The sequence below is a fragment of the Spermophilus citellus genome (genome assembly GCF_964194105.1).
Source record: "Spermophilus citellus genome assembly, chromosome: 8".
NCBI classification, from domain to species: domain Eukaryota; kingdom Metazoa; phylum Chordata; class Mammalia; order Rodentia; family Sciuridae; genus Spermophilus; species Spermophilus citellus.
The window spans coordinates 103,725,642-103,739,732 of NC_138189.1; the positions used below are offsets into that span (position 1 = coordinate 103,725,642).

A 14,091-nucleotide genomic window follows, 5' to 3' on the forward strand; every position below is an offset into this window, starting at 1 on the left:
TTTAACTTTAAGGGGGACTGACTAGTCCCAGAGAGAAGCAAAATAATAGGGCTGGGGTTGTGGCTCAGCCGTAGAGCGCTCGCCTTGCACGTGCGAGACCCTGGGTTTGATCCTCAGCACCACATACAAAAAAAAACAAGTGAAATAAAGGTGTTGTGTCCAACTACAACTAAAAAATAAAATATTTTTTAAAAAATAATAAAATTAATGTTGTTATGGAAGTACTGTCAGCATGTCTTGAAATGGTGAGTGTAAGCAAAGGAAATGCAGTCATCCCTTGGTGTCTGTGGGGTACTGATTCCAGAATCCTACAGATACTAAAATCCACAAATACTCCAGGTTCCATATATAAAGTAGTGGAGTATTTGCATATAACCTGTGTACATCCTCCTATATACTTTGACATGTTTCTGATCTTATAATACCAAATACAATGTGAGTGCTATATGAATAGTTGTCACACTAGATTGGTTAGGGAATAAAGACAAAAACAAAAAGTCTGTACATGTTCAGTATAAATATGATTTTTTAAAAACATTTTTGGTTGGTAGTTGGCTGAATCCCTAGATATAAAATCCATAAATATGGAGGGCTAAGTATATATAGTTTCAGTTCTAATATTATAGTTATCAGATATACAGAACTTCATAGAAGAGTAGGACATAATAATAATAATGATGAAATTGATGACAATATTCTATAATATTTACTGAGTGCCAGGCATTGGTCTAAATGCTCTGCATGTATTATTTTATTCTATCTTCATACCCAACCAATGAGGTATTTGCTATTATTCTCTACTCCCATTTACATATAAGGAAACTGACACATGGAGGGGTTATACACCTTGATCAAATGCAATTGCCTGTATATGGTGGAATCAAAGTTCTGAGTAAGGCAGATGGCTTGGGGATTGGGCTTTAAACCACTTTGTCATGCAGCCTTCCCAGGAAAGGCCTTCATGGTTCCAATATTGAAGTGGGCATGTAGTAATTCTCTTGGCCATCAAACATTAATTCCTTTATAAGTAAAGTCTGGTTTTTAACCACAGAGTATCTCTCTTTTAACCATGGAGTATCTCAAATTTTTGATGAAAATGAAAAAGAGTTAGGAATTAGAAGAATTTTGGGAAAGCTTCATTTTGTTTTCCCCCAATGTGTATTATTTCCTCTTTTGTATTCTCTTTTTTTTTTCTACCTACCTAACATTTCCTCTTTTCAGGTTTTTGACAACTTTTGTGGAGCTCTGAAAAGTCCTAGATGTGCCAGAGCCTCTCCTGTGTGCTTTTAGGTACAGCAGGGCTCAAACGGTCACATTCATCAGCCAACCTGATTTCTCATTTATATGAAGGATAACCCCCCGCGTTCAAACTGAAGACTTTTTTTTTTCTGTGTGATCTAATTTACAGAAGTACTTTATTGCCTTTTATTTGCTAGGTATGGCAGGATTTTATGTTTGCCTGTGCCCTTTATCCAAATGAACAGAGCTTCATGTATTCAGTGGCAAAAGAAGTTGCTCACCAGGTATGTTATTACTATTGTTTTAGTTTTGCCTCTTGTAAATTTCTCTCCCCATTTCATTTTGTTGTTCCTTATTAAATCCTGTGAAAAATCAGTCAGATAATCGAGTCCCTAGGTGGGCCACCCAGTCATGACTTTAACGCTGCCTATTTGCTGACAACTCTCAGATTCATGCCCTGTGCTAAGTTTTTTGCTGTCTACCTGTGCCTCTTGGAAGTTTTAGAGGCATCTCAAATGTAACATGTCCACACCAAACTTATATCCCTTCCCCTAATCTTGCTTCTGCAGTTTTCCCTACCTGAGCAAATGTTTTCATTTTTTTAATTGCTACGTTCAATTTCAAAAATTGAAAATAATTGACTCTGATTTCTTTTGTATTCCACATATACACACTTATAGATACAGAAATGCAAGGAAGTGATAATATACTAGGCTCTGTCCACTGAAAAGGCCTACAAACAGTAGCCAGCCTAGTAGTATCAAGTATCCTTGTATTGACATAGTCTTTTCTATAAAAGAGAAAGGCGGCTGCTGGCACGATGGTATGCTCCTATAGTTCTAGTTACTTGGGACGTTGAAACAGGAAAACTGCTTGAATCCAGGAATTCAAAGCCAGTTGCACAGCCACAGCACAGTGAGACCCTGTTTTAAAAGAAAAAAGAAAAAAAAAGGAAGAGGAGGAGAGAAGAAAAAGATGAAACTGTCTTAATGTTGGACTGGGGTATAGCCCAGTGGTAGAGCACTTCCATACCATATACTCAAGGTTCTGGGTTTAATCCCCAGTACTGTGAAAGATAAGGCAAAGCTTCCTAGAGGAACGGCTGATTTGAGGTCTGGAGAAGAAATATCTGATTATCCTGGAATCTCTCTCCCTCTCTTTTTTAAAAGAATGCTGTCTATTATAATGTCATCAACCGATAATTTCAGCCACAGATTGGAGGTTGATCAGTCATTTGCTGAATATACTTATTTTTTGCAGGAAGATCTGTTTAGGGGGTGATTATGTTTTGAAACACAGTTTACATTACTTTACCTATCTCCTAGATCTTAAGTTGCTATGTAGACTCAGTGTGGCATTCTTGGCAATATAAGAAAATTTTGAATCACAATGTACTCCCCTTTATCCAAATGAACAGAGCTTGAACTTGTACTCCCCACATAGCTAAGAACTAACTTGTGAATATATTTGGCTAACATATTATTATACATATAATACTACCAAATACTACTGAAACATTCGCTGGGTGGTCCACTGGTATTTATAAAAGATGATCACTAGATCAGGAGATCACATCTACTTTCTAGGTTTTACAAGACTATACAGACATACTGAGGAGATTTTATAATGCTCTGTTTTCCTCAAAGGAGGAAACATTCATTTTTTCAGTAACTTCAGGTAAAAATACTATGGGTTATTTCTGACTCTGTTTTCAGCTTCTCATGTCCAATTATCTTCTAGATTTTCTTTTCTTTTGCAATGGTGATATACAAAGAATAAGTGTTTTGGTTTCTTCTTTAATAGTCAACCTGCCACTGTAGGGAGGTTGATTTACTGCTTGAGCCCCAATCTCGCAGTCTGTAAAGGTGGTATGATTTTATTGTTCTCATAAAGCCATTTTGAAGATTAAATGGCATAATATATGTAAATGTGTACAGTATTTATACTTAACTTCTCAGCCTTATACTTACTATACCAGTTTAAATCCTCATTTTTTCTCTTATCTACAGTTGGCATTTGTTTTCTAGTTAGCCTCTTTAGCGTGGGTCTCTCCCAGTGTGAGTGAATTCTCAGCAGAAGTGCCAAGGTCATCCTTCTGACACACATTGAGTGGTACCACACTCCTGCTCAGAATCTTGATCCTGGTCTATCTTGACATACAGATAACAAGAAAGTATCAAAGTCAAAAGGACTTTGAAGAGACTCTAACCAATTAAAAGTAGGAAAATTTGAGATTCAAAAAGGCTAAGAATGTCAATGGATTGAAATCCATTCAATATATTAAAATTTGTTTATGATATCTGCAGATGTATTCGGTGGAAAACATAAAGAAAGGCACGGAAATGACTACTGTAACACTCAATATAGAGGTTACTTTGTCAGGAGGAAGGGTCTATGACTAGGAAGAGGTATATGGAGGGCTCTGGGGGAGAGTTTGCTGCTTAGTCTGGGCAATGGTTGTAAGGGTAATAGCCTGATTCATTACATCAGGATTATTTTCTGTGGCTGTTTCATTTTTAAATTAAAGGTTTAAAAAGTGCATGTTGCATCCTTTGCTTGCTAAGAGCCCTCCAGAGGCTTCCTGTTGCTCTCAGGGTAAATTAAAGATCTTCAGCATGGGGGATTCTGTCCCTGCCCATGACTCCAGCCTCTTCAAACACGATCTCCCTCTTCCTCTCTGTGTCTTACCACATCTCTCCTCCCCTTCCCGGTGGACCACCACATTGGGCCCTTCTTACTTTGAGCATAACTTTCTCTGGGAAAAACCCTTCTAAATCCTTAAATCTAGATTAGGACACCCTCATTTGCCCTTGGTGATTCACACACACTTGTTCCGGGTTTTGTTGCCCCTGTAAGATCGTCATCTTCCTGAGGCCTGTGGTTGGTTTCCCTCTATATCCCTTCTCCCTGGCAGGATTATTCATTGAATGGATAGCTGGATGGATGGATGCATGCATGAATAACTTTTAAAATATTAATCATAGTTACACAAGCTATATCATCTATGTACCTTCAGTTCTTTTTGTTTTATTGAAGAAAGGAGAACCATTTTAGGTAAAGCTTGTTAAAATTTATTAGGGGTAAGACTTACCATAAAAGTCAGTGGAAGGGTGTGTGTGACACTGAGTCATGGAAGCTTTTTGCCTCTTTGGGATTTTTTTTTTTTTTTTTTTTTTTTTTGTGTGTGTGTGTGTGTGTGTTTTCATCAGCATCATAAATCTGCCTGTCACAGTTGATAGCAGCTCTCACTTTGCAACATGTACTGTTGCAAAAAGGGAAAATGCTGTACTGTTTACAGAGTTGCTTTAGAAAATACAAAGCTTTTAATTTTTTTATATGAAGCATATCTCTTTCATATACACTATGCTGCTGTTACATTTATCTGAGTTTCACAGCTTCTTGTGGTAATAGTCCATCACAGTGAAAGAGAAGGTTTTATATCAGTAAGGTAGTAGTGTCAAAACATATTTCTGGGGAATTTCTCTTGACCATCGACTCATTCTCATTTTCAAGGATATCAAAGTGCCCACCTCTACTGGGGCACATGGCCCAGTATGTCAGAAGACAGAGGCATGCTCATGTCTGCCCTTAGCATAACAGATCTGGATCCTTTTGCCTTTACTTAGGGCTGGCCCAGGTGGGCCCAGCTCCTACTGGCCCTATTGCTCCCAGCTGGCAGGATTTTCAGACAGACTCTCTGACGTCTTCTTTTGTATTTAGGTATATTCAGTAGCTTATTAAACCTTAGTTGATATCTTAATACATGACATTGAGAGCTCTTTCAGGAGACATTCTCTAACCTGTTTTCCACCTGCATGTCTTTTACTTCCAGAATCCCTCTAGTACTCACTCTCTTTGTATCATCTTCTCTAGTTCTCCTTCTGGTTTTCTTAACTTAAAAAATTATTTTTTGTTATACAAATTTATGGGGAACAATATGATAATTTGATGAATGTATGCAGCGTGTAATGATCAAATCAGGGTGGTTAGCATTTCCATTTCCTTAAACCTTTAAGAATATTTTTTATTAACATAATAATTGTACATATTTATGGGGCAGAGTATGATATCTCAATCCAAGTGTACAATATATACTGATCAAATCAGGGTCATGAACATTTCTATCTTCTCAGCCTCACTTTGTGTTTGTAGCCTGAGTTCTGTCATCTAGTTATTCATAAGAGACAGCAGGGGAACCTCTGTCCCTCTTGCAGTGATAGTGCTTGGTCTGCTTCATTTGTTTCTTCACATAAAACTTCAGCTTGCTCCTGAGAACCAACCCCTGTAATGTAATGTCTCTTGCCTTTTGTGATTCTTGGAACTTTTTCGTGGCAATTCAGATAAAGATCAGGTCTATTTCTTCATCTGCTTTCTTTTTTTAAAAAGGGATTATATTTTCTTCAGTTTTTGTACAGTAGAGAGAAAGGATTACTACCTTATCAGTGTGTACTAAATCTACACACAAAGAATCTCAGAGAATTTTTAAAATGTATTCCCACAGCTAACATGACTGACAATTGTCTAATGAGTTCCCTGGCACAGAAGAATTTGTGTGCCAAAATGCAGTAGCTATAATTTTCTGAATAATTATAGCTCTGAGTCTTTTATGTTAAGTATTGGAAGATTGTTTTTAAGTTTTCTTAAATTTCAGGTCAGGAGGCTGAAGTCTCATCCCTCTATCATCGTATGGAGTGGCAATAATGAAAATGAAATAGCACTGATGATGAATTGGTATAATGTGAAAATAACTGATCTACCAGTCTACATACAAGACTATGTGGCACTCTATGTGTCAAACATCAGAAAGATCGTCTTGTCAGTAAGTAGTGGCTTATAATGCAGTAGAATTGAAGATTTTTTTTAAATGAATGTTTGAATATTGGTACAATATATTTTATGCCCCCTTTTAGAGCAGTAGTATTTTAAAAAGTAGTATCACTTGAATATCAGAATATTTCATTGTAATTCTGAAGCATATGAAAACATTTGTGGATTGAATGTAGACTTATTTGAGGATAAATTGTCTATGGAACCCTTCATATGTGACCTATAGGGTGTTTGCAAGTTGCAGGTGCCTGGGGTTGGGGATATAGCTCAGTGGTAGAGTGTGCTTGCCTAGTGAATGTGAGTCCCTGAGTTTGGCACTGCCCTAAAACAAACAAAACTATGACAAATTTCTGGTTGTCACCGACTCGTTGGAGTCTATCCATGGATCCCTACACCTTTAGAATCTCTAGATTAGATGATTTATTGACATGCCCAGTCTAAAATTCTGTATTCACAATGTTAACACAGAATTTGGTATAAATCATATATGAATATGTTCGTATGTGATTTAAGGGTACAGGGAGAGGCAAGATCTTGTTCCCAGTCTTATCGTAGAGCCCTTCCTCTATGATGGTTCTATTTAGACCACTGTTTGTCCAATAGGCATATTATATAGGCATATGTTAATAGAAGTTGGCCTTTTTTGTGGGAGGAGGAGGCAGCATTTTTTTCAAGAATGTTTTTAAGAGTTGTTTTTTATTTTTTTAAACTTTAATGTTTAACATGTGATTCAATAACCTGGTTACCTTTATAATTTTGTATCTGTAATTATAATATGTCCTGAAGTAATCTGAAAAAGAATATATTTTTTAAATGGTATATCATATTAGCATCTTAATATGCCCAGTATGATACTATCTCATTTATGATAAGAAACTTAAGTGAGCACTTATGAAAAACATAGGTTCAAATTTATGGTTTACTTGATATATTAAATATGTGTCATGAAGAACTTTTCTATTCACAAAATGTGATGGTATAAGTTTTAATTGATATTTGTAGACCATTCATTTAAGATTTTTTTTAAGATGGACACAATATCTTTATTTATTTTTATGTGGTGCTGAGGAACCTAGTGCCTCACATGTGCGAGGCAAGCACTCTACGGCTGAGCTATAACTCCAGCCCCAATAAATGGATCTTATAGTATAGTGATTAAGCACTAATACTCAAAATTCTGTCTGGGTCACTTAATGTCTTGGGGAAATTGCTTAATCTTAGAAAAGTGAGCTTCTGTGTATCTCTTCTTCACCTCTGATATGGAAATATGATGTCTTTCTCACAAGGATCAACTTATCCTAAAATGAGTTGTGAGTCATAATTGATATTTGAAAACTTCTTTGAAGATGGACAGAACTAAATGCTATATAGTAATTACTGTTTTTATTTCTATCAAACATAAGATATATAAGAACTGCTATAATGACCCATTTACACTGTAATGATTAGTTTCCTTTGGACATCACACATTCTGTTCATGCCTTTTCTCTTTATCTTATGATGTCTGATGGTCTAAGTAAGCATTCAAGATCATGACCTAGAGCGAGATCATCTGTGAATTTGGAGGGAAAAATAAAAAAACATGCCTCAGTAATAACTGATTTGTAAGTGGGGGAACTTATAATACATCATCAAAGCAGATATTTTTAGGCAGAAGCCCATTAGTAATTTTACTTACTGGATCTGTTTATCAGATTGTTCAAGAATCTGAGTGGCACATGCCTGTAATTCTAGCAAATCAGGAGGCTGAGGCAGAAGGATTGCAAATTCAAGGCCAGTTTCAGCAAATTAGCAATGCCCCAAGCAACTTAGTGAGACCCTGTCTCAAAATAAAAAATAAAAAGGTCGGAGGGGAAGTGATTCAGTGGTTAAGTGCCCCTGGGTTCAATTCCTGGTAAAAGAGAGAGAGAGAGAGAGAGAGAGAGAGAGAAAGAAAGAAAAGAAAAAAAAAATCAAGATTACTTGAATTATAATCTCACCATCCTTGTAATATTTTAAAAGTCAACAAATGTGTACTGAATACCTATTACCAGGAGCAAAGCCTCATTCCCAATGCTGAGAGGATACTCTTTTTTTTTTTGAAATTTTATTTATTTTTTTTAATTGTTGATGGACCTTTATTTTTTTATTTATATGTGATGCTAAAGATCGAACCCAGTGCCTCACACATTCAAGGCAAGTGCTCTACCACTGAGCCACAACCCCAGCCCTGAGGGAATACTCCTAATCTCATGGAGCTTGATTAATCAAGCTGTGTCAGTAGGAAACAGGAAAAAAAAAAAAAAACACCAGTTTTACAGGTGAAAGAAGTGCTATAAAAAAACGTAGTTCCAAAATGCTGAAAATTATTTGAAAGGGCTACTAATTTTAACGGGCAGAATCTGAGAAGGCTTTCAAGTAAAAGGTGACATCCAAACTAAACCTTAAAGATGGAGTAGAATTTTGAGGCAAAGGGCTGTCCAGTAGGTATTTTAGGCTATTAAAACAATATGAATAAAGGCAAAAAGATGTGGAAGTGTGTGGTACGTAGGAAACAGGAAGCAGTGTCTAGCACTAGAAAGATTCGTGTGGATTTGTCCTGGATTTGTGTGGGGGAGACAAAGATAGAAAAGACTGCCTGGAAGGAGGTCATAGAAGGACTTTGAGTCACTTTAAGATACTGGACGACTTTATTCCGTAGAAAACAGCAAGCTAGTGAACATCTGGGGAGAGAGGGTGAACTTTATCTGACTCAGATTTTCCTAGAATATATCAGTTACAATAACTGAGAACTCCAAGTTACTGGGAATGTGTTATATGCCAGACATTAATACACTAATTATAATAATTATATTAGCTGATGCTATTACATATTAATATGTTCATTATATAATCCTTCCTATAATTTATGTATTTAATTTTTAAAAGCACTGTAGAATGTAACTAATATATTTATTTTAGAAATGATGACTGGGGGTGGGGTTAGAGAGATTCAATGCACAAGGTTAAAGAGGTCCTAGGAATGGAGTCTAGTGACAGGGAACTGGAAATTAGGTGATGGAAAATATTTTAATGTAGAGTTGGTGCTATTCAGAGTGACTGAATGTAGGAATTGAAAGAGAAAAGGAGAGAGTCCTACTTGGGTACCAGTAATCAAAGTAGGAAGCACAGTTGAATGTTTGGTTTAGTTAATAAGGGATTCTGCTTTGAAAGGGTGGATTTGAAATGTTGGCCAGACAAGGCAGGTGGAGATGTGGAGCTGGTTATTGGTAATGTAACCATGGAAGTGAATACAAGGTCATGTGTGGAGGTGAAGCTGGGAGTAATCAGAGCACTGATGAGAGGAGGTGCCTTGGGAGAGGGAGTAGAACAAGGAAAGGTTAAAAGGAGAGTGGTGTCCACCTGAGAATGGAGAGGTTAGCTTGAGAAGGAAGAATCAGAAGGTTGGAAGAAACTAGGATGTGAAAGAGTAGTGAACGAGCAGCCAGGGGTGGAGAGAGCTTCAGGAATAACAGGAGGTAGATAGGGTCATCTTTTCATACCAGAGAGGGGCTACTTAGGATTGTTTTGTTTGATGAGTAGGAGTTCATGGGTAGTTTTTTTTTTTTTTTTGGTTGTTCAAAACATTACAAAGCTCTTGACATATCATATTTCATACATTAGATTCAAGTGGGTTATGAACTCCCATTTTAGTTTTTGAAAACAATTTCAGTGGAGTGGAATGATGAGGACTTGAATATCAGGGGTTGAAGAATAAGTGAATTGTAGAGAAATCTGAGGGACTACAAGGAATGAAGGAAACTTTTTATTAGGACAAGAGGAGGCCTAAGGAAGCTGAAGGAAAAGGGCAGTGAAGAGAGATTTAAAAAAAAAAAAAAAGTGGAAGCCGGGCATGGTGGCATAAACCTGTAATCCCAGTGGCTCAGGAAGCTGAGGCAGGAAGATCACGAGTTCAAAGCCAGCCTCAGCAATTTAGTGAGGTGCTAAGCAACTCAGTGAGACTCTGTCTCTAGTAAAATACAAAATAGGGTTGGGGATGTGGCTCAGTGGTCAAGTGCCCCTGAGTTCAACTGCTGGTACCCACCCCCACCACCCCCCCCACCAAAAAAAAAAGAAAAAAGAAAAAGAGTGGAGAATAATTTATTGGCTATAGAACCAAAGTGAAATTGAAAAATGATCAGAAGACAGGCTGGCAAAGAAAAGTAGTTAGATTTCTTTCTATGTCAGAAAACAAATAAGGAAAAAATATGAATGGATATACCAAAAAAAAAAATGTGGCCTAATGGAGAAAGATTGAGAAAACTATTTTCTGAATGTTGTTCAAGGAAGCCTTACTGACCTTCTACAATGTTTTAGATTTCCCAAGAGCCTTGAACCTTTCCTTCAAAATACTCATCACACTTATAATTAGTTAATTGTTTAGTTTCTAGTTTCACCTCTAGGTTGCAGACCATTATTCTAGGAGGCCAGTCACCATGTCTGTTCCTGCTGAACCTCCAAGACAAAGGACTATAGACCTGGCACATAAAAAGAGCTCAAAAGAGCTTTGACGTATCAGTACTTGACTGCCGCACTCTGGCTGGGCACAATTCAGGAGCCACTTGTCAAAAGAAACTAACTTTATTTTTAGAACTACAAATGCCAAACAAAACAGCTCCTCAGGAAAAAACCCTCAGAGCCCAACTGCCACCACCGGCTTCCCACAAGCCTCTCACCCCCACACAACCCTCACCACCTCCCACAATCCTCCTGTTCTTGAGGCTGATTGGCTGGGCCGCGTGGGCGGAGCCAAAGAAGTCCCCCAATGAGCAGCTGGCAGTCTGAAGGGCAGGGAAACAGCCCAATGAACATCACCGCAGAGGAGCCAATCAGCTAGATGTTGCTGGGGCTGCTGTGAGCCAATCATCAGCCGGCAGCTGGAAGTTTGCTGGCAGCTGGAAGTTTGCTGGGGCCCCTTTGGCTGTGGCTCTCAACACTTGACAAAATGAATTCTCTTTCTGCAGAGCTGAGAAGTGTCTCACACGCAATGAACACTTGACCAAATGGTACTACATGGGTGAATCTTCTCAATGAAATAGAAAGTGAGCTCATCTATTGAGATGATAGTAGCTACACATTTTGAGTTCTGTGTGCTAGGTACCACATTAGGTACTCCCCTGGCAGCTACTGTAGCAAGTCAGCACAGTATTTCAGTGGCTTACATGAAAAAACTTCATTTTTTACTCACAAGTGCTGTAAAAGGGCTACTCCTGATTGGCAGGCAGCTGTCTTCTAGAGGTCCAGGCTTCTTCCGTATTCCAGTCATACCACCTCCTAGGCCCTTGCCCAGCAATGGTGGAAAAGGATGAAGATGAGGCACATGGCCTCATTCAGATATGGTGAGACTAGGAGGCCACTTCCCAGTGTCAGCTCTATATTATGGAAATGAGAACATGAATTCTGGTAGACACTTGGTCATTTCATCCACATATAAATCGTTTACTGTTTATAGTATCTCTATGAAAAGGGTTTGTCATTATCCTCATTTTATAGGTAGGAGTACTGAGCATTAGACATGTCCCCACATACTAAGATCCTGGTTTGGGATTAAAATACAATTGCGTCTGACTCAACAGATTTTGTTCTTAACCTGAGGTGCTAGGTGCAGGTGATTCTGCCCCTAGAGAGCCTTTGGCAATGTCTGTAGACATTTTTGGGGGGTGGGGTGGGGTGGGAATAGGAACTACTGGCATCTAGTGGGTGGAGGCCAGAGATGCTGCTATATCCTATAATGCATGAGACCTCCCCCACCTCCACATACATCTCCACAACATATCCAGTCCAAATGTTGATAGTGCCAAAGTTGATAAACTCTGTGCTCAACTATATGCTACCTGTGCTAAATAAGAGTGGAGGCGAAGTGTGATTGAAAAGATTAGGAAGAGCTGTTGTGAGGGATGAGGTTAAATGTAATTATAAAGGGATATAGAGGATTGGGAAAAGCAGAGTGGTACTGTTGGGGAAGGAGGTAAATCATCCTGTTAAATTTCTATCAGTTACTCGATATTTCTGGGTCTTGATAGTATTTTTAAAGAATAAATGATCTGTACTTTATCAAATGAAATTATTATCTTTAAAACCAATTTATCTCTGTACTCAGCGGGACAAGAGTCGTCCTTTTGTAACGTCTAGTCCTTCAAATGGAGCCAAATCCATTGCAGAAGGCTGGGTCTCTCATGACCCTAACAGCAAGAATTTTGGTGATGTCCATTTTTATGACTATCATAGTGATTGCTGGGATTGGAAAGTTTTCCCAAAAGCTAGATTCGTCTCTGAGTATGGATATCAGTCCTGGCCTTCCTTCAGTACATTACAGACGGTAAGCCATCATTTATTTGATTTACGGTGATTCAGGAGAGTAGACTATGGGCAAATGTTGCTTTTGATCAGTGCTTCAGAGGGTCAAATCTACTTATTTAAATGAAAGTTTAGGAAGAAGATGGAAGAAAAATACTTTTTTCCTTCAACTTTTGGACAGCTAAATTCTTATAATCATCATTTTGGAGATTATAACTTTTCTGTATCTTAATTTTTGTGTATTTTTTGTTTAATTTTCACATATTCCTGCATTTTTAATTGGTGCATTATAATTATAAAAAATGGTGGGATTTGTTTTTACATATCAGTTTTAGTTATGTTCCTTTAGGAGCATTTGAAAGTTAAATGAAAACTGGTGGTTGCTGAAGTCTGAATTCTTCTTGCACATGAAAGTATCTCTTATTGTTCTTTCTCTAATCCTATAGCTGTTTTATCATTTATAGAGATTCAGAACTAGATATTTCACTACAGTAAGAAAGGTGAGTGTGATAAATAAATCTTGGTCTAATGTTATTAAGTTTTAAGTTTTTTTCTCCTCCTTTCCCATTTCATTCTCCTCTTTTGTCATGCAAGTATATTTGACTTTCAGTATGGATTTCCATGCTCTCTGTTCCTAAAGATTCTGTTTCAGATTTGTATGCGTTCTTTTTTAAAAAAAATATTTTAAAAAATGAACTATTTTCTTTAAAAGAACACATTTATCATTATATTGACAAATATCTAATAAATGATTATAATGACAAATATCTGAATAAATGTGTACACCAACAATAGTTAAGATTATTTCTATATTTAAGACAATAGATAAGCCCACTAATAATCTGAATATACATGCAATAACACATATATTCAGTTTGCAGGAAAATATTTCACTCTTAAAAAAGATCTTTACTGAGATTTAATTCCTTGCTATACAATTTACATATTATGAATAGAAGAAAAGAATCATTTTTTTCTTTAACCTTTATTTTAACTTAACCAGCTAAGTTCTTAAAATTATCATTTTGGAGATTATAACTCCTATTACTTTTATGTGCACAATTAAGTGGTCTTCAATATGTTCAGAGTTCTGAAATCATTACCACAATCCAATTTTAGAACACTTTCATCATTTAAAAGCAACCCTGAATCCATTAACAGCCACTCTCCACTGTCTTCTCTCTCTCCTACCCCAGCCTTAGGCACCACCAATCTATTGTCTATGTCTATAGATTAATCTATTCTGCACAATTAATATAATTGGAGTTAAACAATATGTGGTCTTTTGAGACTGGCTTCTTTGACTTACCATAATGTTTTCAAGGTTCATCCATATTGTATCATGTATTGGTATGTCATTACTCTTTTATTGCTGAATAGTATTCTGTTATATGGATTTTCCATATTTGGCTTACCTGTTTTTCTGTTAGTGGACATTTGTATTATTTTCATCTTTTGGCTATTATGAATAATGCTGGCATGAATAGTTCTGCACATGTTTCTGTGTCAACCCATTTTTGATTGTACTGGGTATGTACCTATGAGTAGAATTGCTGAGTCATATGATAACTCAGTGTTTAATATTCTGAGGAACTAACAAGTTATTTTCTGTGGTGACTGTCCCATTTTACATCCCTACCAACAATGTACGAGGGCTGCGATTTTTCTGCATCCTTGCCAATACCTGTTATTTTCCATTTTTTTAAACAT

At 37.1% G+C, this 14,091-nt stretch overlaps 1 protein-coding gene across 4 annotated transcripts in view; it reads left to right on the plus strand.

The window, feature by feature from the left end:
* Nucleotides 1–14,091, plus strand: part of MANBA (mannosidase beta) — a 99,494-nt gene that overhangs the window by 60,113 nt on the left and 25,290 nt on the right. For all 4 annotated transcript variants that reach the window (XM_081303403.1, XM_081303404.1, XM_081303405.1 and 1 more), the window contains exons 10-12: nucleotides 1,437–1,523; nucleotides 5,891–6,058; nucleotides 12,185–12,403. In XM_081303403.1, coding sequence (XP_081159529.1) covers nucleotides 1,437–1,523; nucleotides 5,891–6,058; nucleotides 12,185–12,403 — 474 coding nt within the window. The remainder of the gene's footprint in view (nucleotides 1–1,436; nucleotides 1,524–5,890; nucleotides 6,059–12,184; nucleotides 12,404–14,091) is intronic.